The 19665-nt window shown below is 50.5% G+C and overlaps 1 protein-coding gene across 1 annotated transcript in view; it reads left to right on the top strand.

Moving 5' to 3' along the window:
- The window catches only part of HSP90AA1 (heat shock protein 90 alpha family class A member 1), a 105230-nt gene that overhangs the window by 12986 nt on the left and 72579 nt on the right, over positions 1 to 19665 (top strand). Inside the window, 3 exon segments of the mRNA XM_029597964.1 lie at positions 9829 to 9993; positions 10094 to 10103; positions 10106 to 10459. Of these exon segments, the coding sequence (XP_029453824.1) occupies positions 9829 to 9993; positions 10094 to 10103; positions 10106 to 10459 (529 nt within the window).

Raw genomic sequence — 19665 nt, 5'->3', positions numbered from 1 at the left:
TTGTGCCGGGAGGGGATTCTCGTCCATCCCTATCTGGACGATTGGCTCATCAGGGCCAAGTCGGAGACCTCTTGCCGGCGGGCGGTGGATCGCGTCTTGGAGCTCCTTGCCTCTCTCGGGTGGATAGTGAACTTTTCCAAGAGCAAGCTTCAGCCCTCCCAGGAGTTGGAATTTCAGGGAGCCCACTTCAACACCTGAGTAGGCAAGGTTTTCTTACCTCGGGCGCGAACCCTCCAAGCTGATCGATCAGGTCCAGACTTTGATTGCCCTACCTTCCCCGAAAGCCTGGGATTATCTCCAAATCCTGGGATCCATGGCTTCTACCATCGACCTTGTCCCCTGGGCTTTTGCTCATATGCGTCCGTTACAGAAAGCTTTGCTGTCCCGTTGGCAGCCAGTGTCGGAGCAGGTCCACATAGTCCTTCCGTTCTTGGATTCTACTGCCGACGAATTAGTGGTGGCTGTCTCTTCCTCATCTTTTGCAAGGGATGCCTCTTCAAGCTCCACAGTGGACGATAGTGACCACAGGCGCCAGCCTGTTGGGCTGGGGTGCGGTCTGCCTTTCTCCGTCCACCCAGGGGACATGGTCACAGACTCAGTCGTGCTGGCACGTCAATCGACTGGAAACTTTGGCGGTCCGCCTGGCTCTTCAGGAGTTCCTTCCCCTGATCCGCGGCAAGGCGGTACGAGTCCTGTCAGACAACTCCACCACAGTCACCTACATCAATCGCCAAGGGGGCACTCAGTCCCCTGGTAGCCTTAGAAGCCAGCAGTCTCCTCACTTGGGCGGAGCGTCACCTACAGTGCCTTGCGGCCTCTCACATCGCTGGAAGAGACAATATTCAAGCCGACTTCCTCAGCTGGCAGTCGCTCGATCCGGGAGAGTGGGAGCTCTTGGAAGCGGCCATGGCTCTGATAGTGGACAGGTGGGGTCCTCCTCATGGCAACTGCGCAATGCCAAGGCCAATCGGTTCTTCAGCCGCTGGAGGGAGCACTGTGCAGAGGGCGTGGATGCTCTGGCTCTACCTTGGCCAGCGGATGTGTTTCCCCTATGGCCACTGGTGGGGAAAGTTCTCAGGAGAATTGAGCTCCACTGGGGACCGGTGATTCTCGTCGCTCCCGAGTGGCCGCGAAGGCCATGGTTCACGGATCTCATCAATCTAGCGATGGACTGGCCCCTGCGACTCGGTCATCTTCCTTGTCTCCTCCGGCAGGGGCCTGTATATTTCGACCAGGCTGATCACTTCTGTCTTGCGGCCTGGCTTTTGAATGGCGTCGCCTGAGGCGCAAAGGTTATAGGGAGGAGGTCATCTCCACCCTGTTGCGAGCTCGGAAGCAGTCGACTTCTCTGGCCTATGTGCGCATCTGGAAAGTTTGAGTCCGCGTGTATGGAGGCGGGTGTCCCTGCGTGCTCCGCCTCTATTCCTTTGATTCTTTTCTTCAGAAGGGTCTCTAAGGGCCTCTCCTTCAGTTCTCTACATGTTCAAAGTCTCTGCGCTGTGCTCTCTCCTGGGTCGGGTGGACGGTCATGCCTTAGCAGCTCACCCTGATGTGATTCATTTCCTGAGGGGCGTTAGACACCTCCGCCCCCCTCTCGGGCCACGTGTTCATCGTGGAGTCTCAACCTGGTCTTTCGTGCTCTCTGTACGGCTCCCTTCGAGCCTCTTCGCCACACTACGCTCAAGGATCTTACTCTAAAGACTTTCTGGTCTCCTATTTCCTCTGCTCGCCATATTTCCGAGCTTCAGGCACTGTCCTGTTGGGAGGCCTTCTTGAGTTTCTCGGATTCCGGGGTTTCTCTCAGGACAGTTCCTTCCTTCTTGCCGAAGGCTGTCTCCGCTTTTCATGTCAACCAGTCGATAGAACTACCAGCGTTCTCTCCGGAAGAGATTGCGGGTACGGCGGGTGGCGACCTTAGTCAGCTAGATGTAAAACGAGTCTTGCTTCATTATCTCCAGATCACTAATGACTTCCGGGTATCGGACCATCTTTGTCCTTTGGAGTGGTCCCAACCGCGGTAAACAGGCTTAGGCTTCTAAGACCACGATTGCACGGTGGTTGAAGGAAGCCATTTCCTCGGCGTATCTTTGTCAAGGTTCTCCGCTTCCTGAAGGCCCGTTCTCAGGCTACTTCTTGGGCAGAGAGTCCATCTGTCTCCCCGCAGGAGATTTGCAGGGCCGCCACTTGGACGTCTCTGCACACGTTTTTGCTTGGCACTACCGTCTGGATGTACACACTCCAGTGTTCGGTTCCTTTGGGCAGTAAGTACTTCGAGCGGGACTGTCTTGGTCCCACCCAGTTTAGGGAAGCTTTGGTACATCCCACTCTCTGGACTGATTCGGGTACGTACAGGAAAGGAAAATTAGTTCTTACCTGTTAGTTTTTGTTCCTGTAGTACCACGGATCAGTCCAGACGCCCTTCCCTGTCTGTCTTCTGTCCTCTCGACGCTTGTTTTCTTGCAGGTCTGCAGATTTTCATATTTCTTTGTGCAAGATTACTGAGCAATTACACCGGAAGCCTTGGTCGTTTTCTTATACCAAGTTGATGCAAGAGCGTATAGGTATACCATGTTTTTCTACATTATTCTATATTTGCGCCGTTGAGCTTTAGTTACTTGCTTGATCTTATTCTTGGGTTTGTTTTATGCTTTAACATACATTATACTGAAGGGGTAGAGGATAGGCTCTGTCCTGATATAGGGCATCCTTCCAAGTTTTAGTCTCTCCACCTGCTGGAAAGGAGGCTCAACCCACTGTCTGGACTGATCCGTGGTACTACAGGAACAAAAATTAACAGGTAAGAACTAATTTTCCTATCATGGCTCCCTTATGAGGAAAGGCTAAAACAATTCAAGAATTTCTCCCCCCCCCCCCCCCCCACTCAATGCACAATTTAAACTCTGGAATACATTGCTGGAGGATGGGGTTAAGGCAGTTAGTGTAGCTGGGTTTAAAGCTTCTGGAGGAGAAGTCCATAAACAGCTGTTAAGCTGACTTAGGGAATAGCCACTACTGTTACTGGCATTAGTAGCAAGGGATCTTTCATGTTTGGGTGCTTGTAACCTGAATTGGCCAATGTTGAAAAACAAGATGCTGAGTTGTTTGGACCCTTGCTCTGACCCAGTATGGCTACTTATGTTCTTACAATAGCAAAATACAGCACTTCAGTGACATGTAAAATGTGCTTCACCAAATAAAGATGAACAGTTGGTGTTGACAGTATTCTCCAACCCTTCTTGCTTCAGTATTCATTGTACCCTGTTTCCCCAGCCCATCCTCTTCTGTCCAGTCAATGCAAGGCAGGAGCTATAACAGTCTGGTTGTGCTAGATCCTTGTGGCAAATAGCTACTCTTACATGAGACTCCATCTGCCTCATGAGATGGGGCTAACTTCTTGAATGCTGCTTTTTGTCTGACATTGGTTAGGCCATCATATTCTAACACCTACGACATGATAGGGCATCATGATTTGTCGTGGTCTGATGAAAATATGGCATGTGAATTTAACATGGGCATTATGTTAATTGAAAACAAAATTACTAATGTAGCATAGCATCCAACTCAGTTCTCAGACTGCATACTGGTCCAGTTTTCTGAATATACCTAACAAGTTATGTATGCAGTTTGTGTAATCTGCATGTGTGCTGCTACTTCTTCAGACCTGATTTTAGAGCTCTTCATGAAGATGTGATGGATACAAATTTCAAAGTGATGCCGGTCTGGATTTTTAAAATAGAACTGTGTATTCTCATTCATATTTAGTTGACAAAAGCGTATTTCCTAGCATGTAGCAGATGGACTCAGGACCAATGGGTATAGTGTACTCCTGCTAGCAGTTGGAGACTGGTCAGATTGAAATCTGATCTGTCTCAGTCAGCCCTAGTACATATACCCCTGCAGGAAGTGCAGCTCTTCAGTATTTTCAGTCTCCCACAGCAGTTAGGGACTATCTGCACACTCTCACAGCATTAGAACCAAATTTTAAAGAAGAAACCTACCTGAAGACTAGCCCTGATCTCCTGCAGTGATACCCTCGGGTCCCTCCCCCAGTTGAGATTTCCGTGGTCCCTCGGAGGTAAGCCTCAGTCTGTCTGGCGGCCGAATCGTGGCAAGGACCTAGCCCCCGATCCTCAGGTGTGGCTGAGAGGCAGCAGGTGCAGCCTAGAGCGCGGCGGTGAAGGTATTTGCCCTCTCCCCCTGCAGCCGGAGACTGCCCGGGATGAAACGGGGAAGCGCCGAAGACAAGGTAAGGTAGAAATCATCTGCTTGAATCCGGTCTCCGAGGATCGAGGAAGAGCACAGGTCACTGGCTGGGACCAGTGCCACAGAGTTGATCTGCTCTAGCAGGGCCAGGCCCCGGCTATTTCCAAAGGTCTATCCATGTGGAGACCCTCCGAGGGGGTCACCATATTGCCTGCATGCTCGCTGTCGCCATCTTGGGCCCTATTCACCTCACCGTTTGGCCCGAGCGCACAAAACAGAGCTAGGCGCACAAAGCACTTGTGCACATAGACTCACGCGCATATCTACGGCTGGACGCACAGCTGCGCATACAACTCACACGCTCATCTTAAGCGCACCGGAGCGCCTACGTTTACACGCAGACAGCCATGGCACCCCCAGAAACAGGGATAAAGGCTGAAGGCCTCTGGCCAGCATGCCACATCAGAGCCGCACAAAGCGAGGAGGCCGCAGTGTGAGGAGGCCCTAGGGAGATCCAGTCCCACCCAGGGCAGAGTACTAGCTCCTCAGGGAGTACCCCGGACCTTGCAGATCCCAGTGGGACTTCACCACAGATGGGGACCCCCAGGGAACCAGCACCCCTCAGCTTGGATCCAGCGTCCATCTCATGGATGGAGTTCAAGGGGATGCAAACTGAACCTCCAGCTGGTCAGCCACATGCTCCGCCGGAGGACCCTCAGGCCCCAGGTCCTAAGTCCCAGGCACAGGCTTCCACTACCCAGAAGCCCCACCGATGGGGACACAGACATCTCTGAAGGGGGAGCTCCCCCCCCCCCCCCCCCGGGGACAGCATCACCGAACCATGAGACACTTCTTCACAAAAGACGAGCTCCCAGACCTGGTCACCCAATGTCTGGAGCTCGCTATCCCAGGCCCAGGTACTTCGGGGGAACCTAAACTGAACCCCCTGCTGGAGGGTCTTCGTCAGACCTCTTGCCATTTCCCTCTGTTACAAGCAGCACAACAGCTGATTGACCTGGAATGGAATGCCCCGGAGTCCACATTCAAAGGGGGACGAGCTTTGGCAGCCATGTACCCCCTGGACCCGGCGACCAAAGATCTTCTTGCATGCCCAAGAGTTGATGCCATGGTCTCTAAGCGTACCACTATCCCAGTAGAGGGAAGAGCAGCGCTCAAGGATACACATGACTGCATCTGGAATCCATCCTCAAACAGTCATTTGACATAGCCGCTAAGTCTCTACAAATTGCGGCCTGCTGCACAGTGGTGACACGTGCCTGCTTATCTCAAACCAAGAACACCCCAGGAGAAGACATGGAACCAGCAGTATCATTCCTCGTGGACGCTGCCTCCGACCTAGTGCGTACAGCGGCCAGAGGAGTGTCATCTGCAGTGGTGGCCAGAAAGCAACTCTGGCTCCAAAGCAGGTCGGCTGACACATCTTCCAAAAAAACGCCTCACAAGGATGCCCTTCAAAGGATCCCCCTTGTTTTGCAGCAAACTAGAGAAATTAGCCGACAAAAAGGGTGAGTCCCCAGTGCTGTGCCTGCCGGAGGATAAAACGAAGAGAAACCAGTGACTCTTCCTCCAGGGGCAGAAGTTCACAGTGCTTCAATCCTTAAAGGAGCAACTATCAAGCGCCCCGCCCTACAAGCAGGAACCAGTCCTTTCGGAACAAGCACAACAAGAGGGGTACCAGCTCGGGTACAGGCCCCAGCCGCATCCCACAATGAGATTCAGCCTACCTGTCCAAGGGAAGAAGCCATAGGGGGCAGACTAACCCTATTCTACAGCAGATGGGTCGAACTTTCGGACAAATGGGTCCTAGCCATCATTCTGGAGGAGTACTACCTGGATTTCTACGTACCCCTCCAGACAAGTTCATGGAGTCCCCCTGCCACGACCTCTTCAAGAGGGTGGCAGTGGAAGCTACACTGTCCAAACTACTGGCCCTCGAGGCCATAACCCCAGTGCCTCCACAAGAAATACTGGACATTATTCCAGCTATCGTCTCCAAGAAAGAGGGAACATTCAGGCCCATCCTGGACCTCAAGTCTGTCAACCACCACCTGAGGATTCCCCGCTTCCGCATGGAAACACTGCGATCCATAATAAGGGCGATACAACCAGGAGAGTTTCTCACATCCCTGGATCTTTCAGAGGCCTACCTACACATCCCAATTCATCAGGAACACCAGCGTTACCTATGCTTCAAAGTCCTGAACCAGCACTACCTTTTGGGTTAGCCACAGCACCCCGAATGTTCACCAAGGTAATAGTAGTGGTGGTGGCAACACTGAGGAAGGAAGAAATCCTCATCCACCCTTACCTAGATGACTGCTTGGTGGCTTTCCTCCGGGGACTTTGCCCTGATCAGCCAACCAGCAGAGTCCTAACTCTACTGGAGAGCCTAGGATGGGTGGTCAACACACAAAACAAGTTTTCTACAACCCTCACAGTCACTGGAATACCTAGGAGTCCGATTTGGCACCAAAGACAAGGTCAGCCTGACCCCCACAAAGAGATTAAAACTGGAACCAGCTACATACCTTGCTGAATGATCCTCGTCCCACAGAATGGGATTACCTGCAAGTCCTCGGGCTAATGGCATCCACACTGGAAGCTGTGCCATGGGTGCAAGCCCACATAAGGCCCCTACAGCGCCCACTGTCCCAGAACTACACAGTATGTCTATCACTCCTGGGCAGAGTCCGGGACCAGCTATGGTGGTGACTGCAGGCCAACCACATGAGCCGAGGATCAAGACTATCCTCTCCAACCTGGACCCTACTCACCACAGATGCCAGTCTACGAGGATGGGGAGCACACTGCGAAGGAGTTAACCGCCCAAGGGCAGTGGAGCACAGAAGAGGCGGGATGGAACATCATCCGCCTAGAAGCGCGGGGCAGTCAAACTAGCCTGTCTGCAGTTTGCTCACAGACTTCGAGACAATGCCACAACAGTTGCCTACATCGACCGATTTTGGGGGGGGGGGAACCAGAAGCCAACAAGTGTCCCTAGAAATAGACCCCCTGATGGCGTGGGTGGAGGCAAATCTCCAGGAGATCTCCACCATCCACATCACCGGGAAAGACAACATCACGGCAGACTTCCTCGGCAGGGAAAGTCTAGACCCAGGAGAATGGAGGCTGTCAACCGCAGCCTTCCAAACGATAGTGAATCGGTGGGGGACACCAGACATGGACCTTCTGGCAAACAGATCCAACGCCCAAGTGTCCAGATACTTCAGCTGCAGGTGGGAACCGCAGGCCCAGGGGATCAATGCCCTGGTCCAGATTTGGCCACCGGGGACCCTGCTATATGCCTTCCTGCCGTGGCCCCTATTGGGCGCAATCATTCACAAGATACAGCTACACAGGGGACTAATCTTTCTGGTGGCTTCAGATTGGCCAAGCAGATCCTGGTACGCAGACATGAGAAGGCTGCTGGCAGGGAACCACCCCCTACCCCTGCCTCCACACAGGGACCTGCTACAAGGGCCAATCCTCCATGAGGATCCAGCTCGATTCTCTTAAGGTCTGGCCATTGAGAGGTCCCGCCTGAGAGAGCGGATACTCAGGGGCTGTAATCGACACGCTCCTCAGAGCACGCAAGTTCTCCACATCATTAACGTACATAAGGATTTGAAGCCTGGTTCGAAGACCACAACATCAAGCCACGCTCATTTACAGTTCCCATGATCCTGGAATTCTTACAGAAGGGACTGTCCCTCAACTCCATCAAGGTACAGGTAGCCGCATTAGCATGCTATGGCTCCAAGAGCAAGGGCGACAGCATAGCCTCTCACCCAGACGTGTCACGCTTCCTAAAAGGAGTCAAACACATTTGTCCACCCCTAAAGTGGCTGGTACGTCTGTGGAATCTCAATCTCATTTTGGATTTCCTAGCGGGAACTGCCTTCAGACCCCTCCGCCTGTTAACCTTAGTCTGTGTTCTTGCTGGCAGTTTGTTCAGCCCACCGCAACTTGAACTACAAGCACTGTCCTGCCGTGAGCCATTCCTCAGGTTCACCCTGGGAGCCATCCAACTACGCACAGTTCCCTCCTTCCTCCCCAAAGTGGTCTCACACTTCCACCTCGCTACCAACGACAGATGGCTTTAATTCGGAAGAAGCCTGTAGTCTATGCTACCTCAACATAGGCAGACTCCTATCCAGATACCTGGAAATGTTGGAACCTGTATGAAAAAGGACCACCTTTTCATCCTTTACAGTGGAAAGAGACAAGGGGAAGCAGCCTTGCAGGCAACAATTGCCCGCTGGATCAAGGAAGTCATCAAGGCCCATTCTACCAGAGCCCAGGCAGTATCCTGGGATGAAACTAGAATGCTGTCGCCTGCTGAGATCTGCAGGGCGGCGACATGGTCCTCCATCCATACCTTCTCCAGATTCTACTGTCTGGATGCTCAGGAGGACACAGCATTTGCAAGGACAAGTGGGTCACAGGCAACACGGTTCGGGAGTAGCTTTTATATATCCCATTGGTCCTGAGTCCATCTGCTACACGCTAGGAAATGGAGAAATTACTTACCTGATAATTTCATTTTCCTTAGTGTAGACAGATGGACTCAGTATCCCACCCTTGGCTGCCATTACGCATGGCCTTTCAAATGATTCAAGGGTAAGCCACGTTTCATTTACCTGGAGCATCCACCCTGCCGGGTGTCGACAATTCCCGGTTGAGTACACTGGCAGTCTCCAGCTATAGTCAATCAACCAGTTCCAAGTTTTAACATTTAACTAAGTTATGAAGTTATTCAAGTTAATCAGTCGGTCACATATATCCACAAGGCTTTTCGAGGAGAATACTGAAGCGCTGCACTTCCTGCAGGGGTATATGTACTAGGGCTGACGTCAGCTTGAAATCTGATCAGTCTCCAACTGCTATCAGTACACTAACCATTGGTCCTGAGTCAATCTGTCTACACTAAGGAAAACTAAATTATTAGGTAAGTAACTTCTCCAATAGACCTTACTACCACTTTTTTTTTTTTTTTTTTTTTTTTTTATATACAGCTGTAGACTTATCTAGACATTAGTGCTGCGTTTTGGTTTTTTTTCAAACCTATAGGACTACCTGAAGCACCTCATAGCATATAAATTAAAACTGGAAGATTTGCTCTTGAGTTGGATGTGACTATTCCCAAGTTGCTACTAAAATCTCTCTCCTTTCTTCAGCTGAGAACTTGTACAGTATTCTAACCTAATTTTACCATTGGCCTGGTAAAGTGCCCTACTAAGCAGATGAAATGAATTGCTTAGGTTAATCTTGTACTCCTTGAAACGAATGCATGAAGTACATTTTGCATGCATTGCTTCCTCTATATCCATGTTCACTGTGAATATCCTGAAAAATAGACCTGCTTGAGGATAATTTGCCACTTCACTATGCATGTTCCTAGGTTTTTTTATTTTTTTGTTTGGGGTTTGTTTTTTTTTTTTTTAAACCCTGTTTTAAATATAGCAATTCAAGATAATACAAAAGTTCATAATTTGTACTACCTTGTTGCCATAGGTTGGAGCTTGGATTATTTTACTAACTTCTAAATATCTTTAGTCTTAATTTTTTTTTTTTTTTTAATCCTATTGTCAACATATTGAATAGATGCCAGAAGAAGTGGAGACATCACCTCAAGACTTACCAATGGAGGAGGATGTGGAAACTTTTGCTTTTCAAGCTGAAATTGCTCAGCTGATGTCTTTAATCATCAATACATTCTACTCTAACAAAGAGATCTTCTTGAGGGAGCTGATTTCCAACTCATCTGATGTAAGTGGCTTTTTCCCTAGTCTAAAAAAAAATTGCAGCTACTGAAACTTTTTTTTTTTCCTAATGCAGTTACATAGCATTTTTTTTTGTTTATTTACAGGCTCTTGATAAATCAGATATGAGAGTTTGACTGATCCAAGTAAACTAGATTCTGGAAAAGAGTTGAAGATTGATCTCATTCCCAATAAGCAGGATCGCAGTCTGACTATAATAGATACTGGAATTGGTATGACTAAGGCTGATCTAATTAACAACCTTGGTACTATTGCAAAGTCTGGAACAAAGGCCTTCATGGAGGCACTGCAGGCTGGTGCTGATATTTCCATGATAGGTCAGTTTGGTGTTGGCTTCTACTCTGCCTACCTTGTTGCTGAGAAGGTAACAGTTATCACTAAGCATAATGATGATGAGCAGTATGCCTGGGAATCTTCAGCTGGAGGATCATTCACTGTCCGAATTGATAATAGTAAGTACTTTTTTCTAACCCCCCCAACTGTATTTATTAATGCTTTCATTTAAATAACATACAACACTAGCCTTCACTTTTTTGTCCGTCCGTTCTCCCCCCCCCCCCTTAATTTGTGGCTTTGATAAGTGTCCAACAGCTGGTGTTGGTTAAAGCCTATGTGTTGCATCAGATGTGGTTCCTTCTATGTAGCGGGGTGATCATTGGTGCATTGCATCTCACTGGGGTCCAGCGTGGGGAGCAAGATAGGTTGTAAAGGCAGCCCAAATTAGAGTTATTAATAAACTTCTTTGGTGTAGCTTTCATAGGAATGGCATGCTCCATGGAGCAAAGACTTATCCAATGTTCATAGCTGGGGCTCTGGGAATTTAACAAATTTGCTAGTATTTGTTTCCCTACTAAACCAGCCTTTTTGATGAACAAACCCACTGGCATAGTCAAATGCAGTTTGGTCTGACCATCCAAGCCAAATAGCCAGAGATTAGGGTTTAATGGCGCAACCTTATTCAAGAAGGTGGAGCAGACAGTACATATCTGCCTCGAGAATTGGGGAAATAGTTGCTGTCTTTGCTTGTGGACTACATAAGTTTCATTTGTTTGGCCCGGATGGGGTTGTTATAGCTTTCCTAGCATGTAGCAGATGGACTCAGGACCAATGGGTATAGTGTACTCCTGTTAGCAGTTGGAGACGAATCAGATTTCAATCTGACGTCAGCCCCTAGTACATATACCCCTGCAGGAAGTGCAGCTCCTCAGTATTTTCCGTCTCCATAGCAGTTAGGGACTATCTGCACGCTCTCAGAGCGTTGGACCAAAATTTAAAAGAACAAACCGAAATGTTAAAGAAGAAACCTACCTGAAGACGATACTCTTGGGTGCCTCCCCCAGTTTAAGTTTCCCGAGGTGATTTCCGTGGTCCCTCTGAGGTGAGCCTCGGTCCGGTGGCCGAATTCGCGGCAGGGACCTAGCCCCCGAATCCTCGGGCGCGGCGTAGAGGCAGCCTCGTCCGGCGGCCGAATCGCGGCGAGGGACTTAGCCCCTGATCTCGGGCCCGGCTGAGAGGCAGCGGGTGCACCCCTTAGGGCGCGGCGGTGAAGGAATTTACCCTCCCCCCCCCCCCCCCCCCCCCCCAGCCGGAGGACCGCCCGGAGCAAAAACCGGGAAGCGGCCGAAGACAAGGGAAGGTGGAAATCTTCTACTTAATCCAGTCTCCGAAGATCGAGGAGGAGCACAGATTGATCAGAATCTGTGCCACCGGGTTGATCCGCCCTAGCAGGATCTTGCCCATGTGGAGACCCTCCAAGCAGGTCGCCATATTGCCCGCATGCTCGCCGTCGCCATCTTGGCCTTATTCGCTGCGCCATCCGATCCAAGCGCACAAATTAGCTAAGCGCATAAAATTATTTGTGCGCATATTCTTAGGCGCGCACATGACGCAATGGAGCGCATAAGAGCTTATGCGTCCACGAAATGGCACCTCCAGAAACAGGAATAAAAGCTCAAGGCCTCTGCCCAGCATGCCACACCAGAGCCGCACAGAGCGAGGAAGCAGACGCCCTATGCGCACACTGTGAGGAGGCCCTGGGAGATCCAGTGTCAGGGCCAGTCCCGCCCAGTGCTAGCTCCTCAGGGGGTACCCCGGACCTAGCAGGCCCCAGTGAGTCCATCCCACAGACGGGGACCCCCAGGGAACTGGCGCCCCTCAACTTAGACCCAGCATCCATCTCCTGGGCACTAGTTATTTAAGGGGATTCACGCCTTTGTCAAGATGCAAACTGAACCCCGGAACGGACCAGCCATATGCGACAGCGGAAGACCACTCATGCCCCAACTACGGGGACACTGATTTCTCAGAAGTCGAGCCCCTTGATGAGGGAGAACTTCCCTCGGGGAACAGAGCCACACCGAACCATGAGACGCTTCTTCTCAAAGGATGAGCTTCCGGACCTTGTATCCCAATGCCTATCGGAACTCGCTATCCCAGGCCAAGGCACCCCGGGGGAACCTAGAATGAACCCCCTGCTGGAGGGCCTTCGACAGATGTCTCGCCATTTTCCCCCTTCAGGCGGCACAACAGCTAATTGACCTGGAGTGGAATGCGACAGTCCTCATTCAAGGGGGTCGTGCCTTATTATCGGCCATGTACCCCCTGGACCCAGCAACCAAGAGCTTCTGGCGTGCCCTAGAGTGACGCCATAGTTTGCGTGGTCACTAAGTGCACTACCATCCCAGTGGAGGGAGGGAGCGGCGCTCAAGGATTGCACACGACCGGTGCCTAGAAGCCATATAAAACAAAGCATTTGAGGTGGCAGCCATGTCCCTGCAAATTGCGGCCTGCTGCACCGTGGTGACACGTTCCTGTTTTATCCCAAGTCAGGAACAAAACCCCTGGAGGAAGACATGGAATCGGCACTATCATTCCTCACTGATGCGGCTTCCGATCTAGTGACACAGCAGCCAGAAGAGTGTCATCCACAGTGGCAGCCAGGAGACAACTCTGGCTTCGAAAATTGGTCGGCTGATGCCTCCTCCAAAACACACCTCACGAGAATGCCCTTCAAAGGATCCCTCCTGTTCGGCAGCAAACTAGAGAAAACTGGCTAACAAATGGGGCGACTCCCCATTACCTCGCCTGCCAGAAGACAAGACAAAGAGAAACCAGCGTCCTTTTCCCAGGTCCACCAGAGGCAGAACCTCACAGCACTTCAACCCTTACAAGAACAACTATCAAGCACCCCGCCCTACGGGCAGGAACCAGTCCTTTTTGGAACAAGCACAATAAGAGGGGAACCAGCTCGGGTCCAGGCCCCAGCCGCATCCCACAATGAGATTTGGCCCACCCATCCAAGGGAAGAAGCCATAGGGGGCAGACTAACCCTATTCTATCTACCGCAGATGGGTTGAACTTCGGAGAAGTGGGTCCTAGCCATCATCCGAGAAGGGTACTACCTGAACTTCCTTCGAACCCCTCTGGACAAGTTCGTGGAATCTCCCTGCCATGACCCCCGCAAGAGGGTGGCAGTGGAAGCTACACTGACCAGACTTCTGGCTCTCGAGGCCATAACCCCGGTACCTACACGGCAAACAAATACTGGACATTACTCCATTTACTTTATCGTACCCAAGAAAGAGGGTACATTCAGGCCCATCCTGGACCTCAAGTCGGTCAACAGACACCTAAGGATCCCACGCTTCCGCATGGAAACCCTACGATCGGTCATACAGCCAGGAGAGTTCCTCACATCCCTGGACCTGTCAGAGGGCTATTTACACATCCCAATTCATCAGGAACACCAGCGCTACCTACGCTTCAAGGTCCTGAATCGTCACTACTAGTTCCGGGCACTACCCTTCGGGTTAGCCACTGCACCCCCGATGTTCACAAAGGTAATAGTAGTGGCGGCAGCAACACTCAGGAAGGAAGGACTCCTCGTTCACCCTTACCTAGACGATTGGCTGATCAGAGCAAAATCACTGGAGGAAAGCCACCAAGCAACCAGCAGAGTCGTAGCTCTACTGGAAAGCCTGGGATGGGTGGTCAACACAAACAAGAGCTCCCTACAGCCCTCACAGTCGCTGGAATACCTAGGAGTCCGATTTGACACCAAGGAAGACCAGGTCAGCCTGACCCACAAGGAGATCAAAGCTGTGGGACTGGCTCCAGACCTTGCTGAGTGCCCCCCCCCAATCCCACAGCATGGGATTACCTGCAAGTCCTCGGACTAATGGCATCCACACTGGAAGTGGTGCCATGGGCGCGGGCCCACATGAAGCCCCTGCAACACTCACTCCTATCACGGTGGAGCCCACGACCCCAGAACTACTTACTCCGTACATCTACCACTACCAGGCAGAGTCCGGACCCAGCTAAGGTGGTGGCTACAGACCAGCCACATGAGCCGGGGATCAAGACTAATCCTCCCCAACCTGGACCCTGCTCACCACAGATGCCAGCCTACACGGGTGGGGAGCACACTGTGAAGAGTCCACCACCCAAGGGTGGTGGAACGAAGAAGAGGCAGGGTGGAACATCAACCGCCTAGAAGCACGGGCGGTCAGATTAGCCTGCCTGCGGTTCGCCCACAGACTTCGAGACAAAGCGGTCAGTGATGTCTGACAACGCCACAACGGTGGCCTACATCAACCGGCAGGGCCGAACCAGAAGCCAACAGGTGTCCTTGGAGATAGACCCTTGTGCTTGGGTGGAAGCACATCTCCGCCATCCACATCGCCGGGAAGGACAACACCACGGCAGACTTCCTCAGCAGGGAAAGTCTAAACCCAGGAGAATGGAAGCTGTCACCCACAGCCTTCAAGATGATAGTGAATCGGTGGGGGACTCCAGACATGGATCTTCTAGCAAACAGATCCAACGCTCAAGTGCCCAGATACTTCAGCCGCAGGCGGGATCTGCAGTCCCAGGGGATCGACCTCCCTTGCTACAGGGCCTGGCCACCGGGGACCCTGCTATACGCCTTTCACCGTGGCCCTTGCTGGGCGCAATCATTCACACACTCAGCAGCACAGGGGGCTAGTTCTTCTGGTGGCCCCAGACTGGCCAAGAAGACCCTGGTACGCATACATGAGAAGACTACTGGCAGGGAATCTGCTACCCCTGCCTCCATACAGAGACCTGTTACAACAAGGTCCCATCCTCCATGAGGACCCAGTTCCATTCTCTCTTACGGTCTGGCCATTGAGGGCCCGCCTGAGAGGGGATACTCGGGGGGGGGGGCAGTAATAGATACACTCCTCCGAGCACGCAAATTCTCCACATCTCTAACATACATAAGGATCTGGAGAGTCTTTGAGGCCTGGTGCGAAGACCACAATGTCAAACCACGTTCCTCTAAAGTTCTCGTGATCCTGGAATTCTTACAGAACGGACTACAGAAAGGTCTGTCCCTCAACTCCATCAAGGTACAGGTGGCCGCATTGTCATGCTACGGCTCCAGGAGTGAGGACGACAGCTTAGCCTCGCACCCAGATGTATCACACTTCCTGAAAAGGAGTCAAACACATTCGCCCACCACTAAAGTGGCCAGTGCCCCTGTGGAACCTCAACCTTGTCTTGGAATACCTAGCAGGATCCGCCTTCAGACCCCTCAGAGGCCTGTCACTCCGCCCGTTAACCTTGAAGACTGTGTTCTTGCTGGCCGTGTGCTCGACCCGCTGCATCTCAGAGCTACAGGCCCTGTCCTGCCGTGAGCCATTCCTCAGACTCACCCCGGGGACCATCCAGCTATGCACAGTTCCCTCCTTCCTCCCCAAAGTGGTCTCACACTGCCACCTTAACCAAACCATCTCACTACCTGCGATGGATGGCTTGAAGTCGGAAGAAGCCCGTAGTCTGCGCCATCTCGACATCGGCAGACTCCTATCCAGATATCTGGAAATGTCGGAACCAGTACGAAAGACGGACCACCTTTTCGTCCTTCACAGCGGGAAGAGGCAAGGGGAAGCAGCCTCGTGGGCAACCATTGCCCGCTGGATCAAGGAAGTCATCAAGGCGGCCTATGTAGAAGCGGGAAAACCACCACCTCTACAGGTAAAGGTCCATTCCACCAGAGCCCAGGCGGTTTCCTGGGCAGAAACCAGAATGCTGTCACCTGCCGAGATCTGCAGGGCAGCAACGTGGTCCTCCATCCATACCTTCTCCAGATTCTACTGTTTGGATGTTCAGGCTCTGGAGGACACAGCATTTGCAAGAGCAATCCTTAATGGACCACGGGCAGCCTCCCACCCAGTCCGGGAGTAGCTTTTATACATCCCATTGGTCCTGAGTCCATCTGCTACACGCTAGGAAATGGAGAAATTACTTACCTGATTTCATTTTCCTTAGTGTAGACAGATGGACTCAGTATCCCACCCTTGGCTGCTGTTATACATCTTTTTTTTTTTGGACAAATCAAGGGTAAGCCATGTTTTCATCTACCTAGGGCATCCACCCTGCCGGGTGGCGATGCTTTCCATTTGGGCACACTGGCGGTCTCCAGCTATAGTCAACCAACCAATTCAAGTTGATCAAGTTTAACGTTCTAACAAAAGTTATCTAAGTTAATCAGTCAGTCACACATATATCCACAATGCTTTGCAAGGAAGAATACTGAGGAGCTGCACTTCCTGCAGGGGTATATGTACTAGGGGCTGACGTCAGATTGAAATCTGATCTGTCTCCAACTGCTAACAGGAGTACACTATACCCATTGGTCCTGAGTCCATCTGTCTACACTATGGAAAACGAAAGTATCAGGTAAGTAATTTCTCAATTTGCCAAAGAAATCTGTAATGGGTTTCACGCAATATAACATTCTCTGATACGGCAGGTAATTCCCTAAAACATTTTAGTCAGCAAGCATTAATGAGAAGTGTCCATGTCGTCCATCTAGCATATATTGGGCCAGATTTTAGTATCTACGCCCAATTTTATAACATCCAGGGTCGGCACACGCAAGGGGGTGCACCTTGCATGCACCGAACCCTAGGGGAGCCCCCCTCCTCCCCATATCTTTGTTATGCAAGTTGCGCGTGCTGGCATGCGATCCCCCAGCCTAGAGGTTCTGCAGAGGCCTCTGGACCGCCCACACCCCGCCCCTTTTTTCAAGCCCCAGGACATACGCGTGTCGCCGGGACTATGCAAAATAGGCTCTGCACATGTAACCCCCCCCCCCCCCCCCCCCCCCCCCCCACGCACGTAGGGCTTTTAAAATCTGCCCCATAGCGTATAGTATCTGCGAATCCCCTAGTTCCATTACCTCTTTGTAGTGGTGAGAAATGGTAGGTTTTTTTATTTTTCCCCATCTGTACTTGATCCCTTAATTTTTGAACTTCTGGGGTCTCCGCTAGCTGAGATCTCAAGGTCGCTATAAAATGGGCGACCTGGAGGTACACATATTGGTCGGAGTCTGGTAGCCCGAACCTTTGAGTGTTTGGAAGGTTCGCGCGACCAGACTCAGACCAATATGTGTACCTCCAGGTCGCCCATTTTATTCACACGTACAAATACTGTGTGTGTGTGTGTGTGTGTGTGTGTATAAAAGTAAGCCCCAGTTTGTCCCAGCAATGGGAAAACCCCTTTTCCCTTTCCTGGGGGGAATAAATCATGTCCTGTAATGGTGATTAAGTTAAACAACTCGACACGTGCCCTATCTTGCAGAACATTAGCCAGGCTTTCCTACGTGTACAAAGGAGCTCCTGTGTCTTGATGTGGTGGGGGAGTGGCTGATTGTCAAGTTGCAATAGAGGATTAAGAGATACCATTCTAAAAGATATTTATACAGGGTAATCGTCAATGTGGAAAAGAGCCAATCTTTTACATGTCGTATGCTACATGCTAAGTTGTACACAGCTAAGTTCGGGCAACCTAACCCACCCCTCTCTGTTGGGTTAGTAAGTATTACCATAGTTAAACAGGCCCTTTTTCCACACCCCAGGAATAAACATAAGGCCTGACGTATCTGGTTGAGATCTTTTTTGGTGATCCAGAGAAGTACCGTTTGGAGGGTGTATAACCACTTGGGCAGCAGTATCATCTTAAAGCTGTATACGTCCTACGAAAGATGAAGGTAGCGGCGGCTCCTCTTGCAAGGAAGCCAATGTGTGGGTCAAAAGGGGCTGTACATTTCCCTCATACAGATTGCCCACCTGTGCCGGTACTTGTATGCCTAGATATATTAGTGTCTGACACCTACCAGAGTGGGAAGACACCTTGCCAGGTTGTGTGTAGGTGCCCTGTTATATCTATGGCCTCAGACTTATTGACCTTGAGACCGAATTGACCAAATTGGCTCTGAATGTCTAGTACCACCGGGAGCGATTGTAGGGGCTTAGTAACATACAATAAATCGTTTGCAAAAGCATCTATTCTAAAAATGTGTTGGACAACCAAAGCCTTTCACATCTCTGCGAGTATCAATTTTCTGCAGCAGGGGGTCTATGTATAGTAAAGGACGGTGGACAACCTTGACTGACCTCCCTCTGGATCTGGACCTTTCCCGATTAGACAACTGTTAGCTAGAATGCGTGAGGTTGGGTTGTCATAATAGTGAAATGTATTGGAGGAATTTGCCTCTGATACCAAACCTTTGCACGACCGAAAAGAGGGCCATGCCACGCGGTCTAAGGCCTTCTGAGTCGAATCCAATAATTAAGGCCGGGATGTCTTGGTGTTGGCAAATGTTCATGGCAGTGAGAAGCTTAATATTTGCATTTGGCTTCCGTCCTCTGACGAAGTCCGTTTGGGGAGAAATCAGGCCTGGCAGGAGGATGTTCAGTGAGAACCTTTGCTAGAATCTTTGTCGCAATTAAGCAACAAGATAGGCCTGTACGATGAGGGATTCAACAGGTCTTTGCCAGGTTTGGGGAGAACAGTGATGTGGGCCTCCATTGAAAGAGGCAGGGAAACATTTTTGCATTAGCTCATCCATGTAGTAATTTATCAATGGTGTGCTGGAGGAGTATTTTATAAAAATCGTAAGAGCCCATCAGAGCCAGGGGATTTACCAGCTTGAGCGGCTGTGATGACTGGATACCTCATGTGTCTGAATAGGCGAGTTGGGAGGCTGTTAGCGTGGGAAGAGCCAGATCCCGAAGAAATTTTCTCCTCTACATGTGTCCCCCCCCCCCCCCCCCCCCCCCCCCCCCCCCCGTTGAGTCAGAATGTATAAAGTGTATTGGTAAAATTGTCAAATTTCACATATTTCAGTTTCCTTAGCTGTAATCTACCCTGATTGAGTCTTCAGATTGGCAATGAAAGACTTCGGCCTCTATACTTTTGTTAAACCAAGCCGATTGCTGGCAAACTTTATTTCCAAATTTAAATGTTTTGTTGCTCTTTCTGCATATGATATTGGGCTCTGATATCACTGGGCAACAATGAAAGTGTTACTGACCTAAAAAGGTCCTACTCTGTAGTATCTTGATGTGCTGAACACAAATATGACCATGAAAAGTTTTTATTGGCTCTCGTTTTGAAGATATTTAATATAGTTCTCTTTCTATGTTTAGTCATGTAAATTTATCCAGTAGGACTGTAAATAAGCCTAGAATGATATAATATTGCATAATACCATCATGCATACATCATCCAGAGTTTATTACATCATTTTCTGATGCGATGCAGTTCTACTGCCATGCTGCTGCTGAGTTAAGCTGACGTCAGCAGTGTACTATATGAAGCCCAGTCAGAAAGGGTGAGCATTTGAAAT

The sequence above is a fragment of the Rhinatrema bivittatum genome, chromosome 4, assembly GCF_901001135.1.
Source record: "Rhinatrema bivittatum chromosome 4, aRhiBiv1.1, whole genome shotgun sequence".
Taxonomy (NCBI): Eukaryota; Metazoa; Chordata; class Amphibia; order Gymnophiona; family Rhinatrematidae; genus Rhinatrema; species Rhinatrema bivittatum.
Note: the sequence above shows the minus strand (reverse complement) of the source record. Positions and strands in the feature narration are given on the sequence as shown.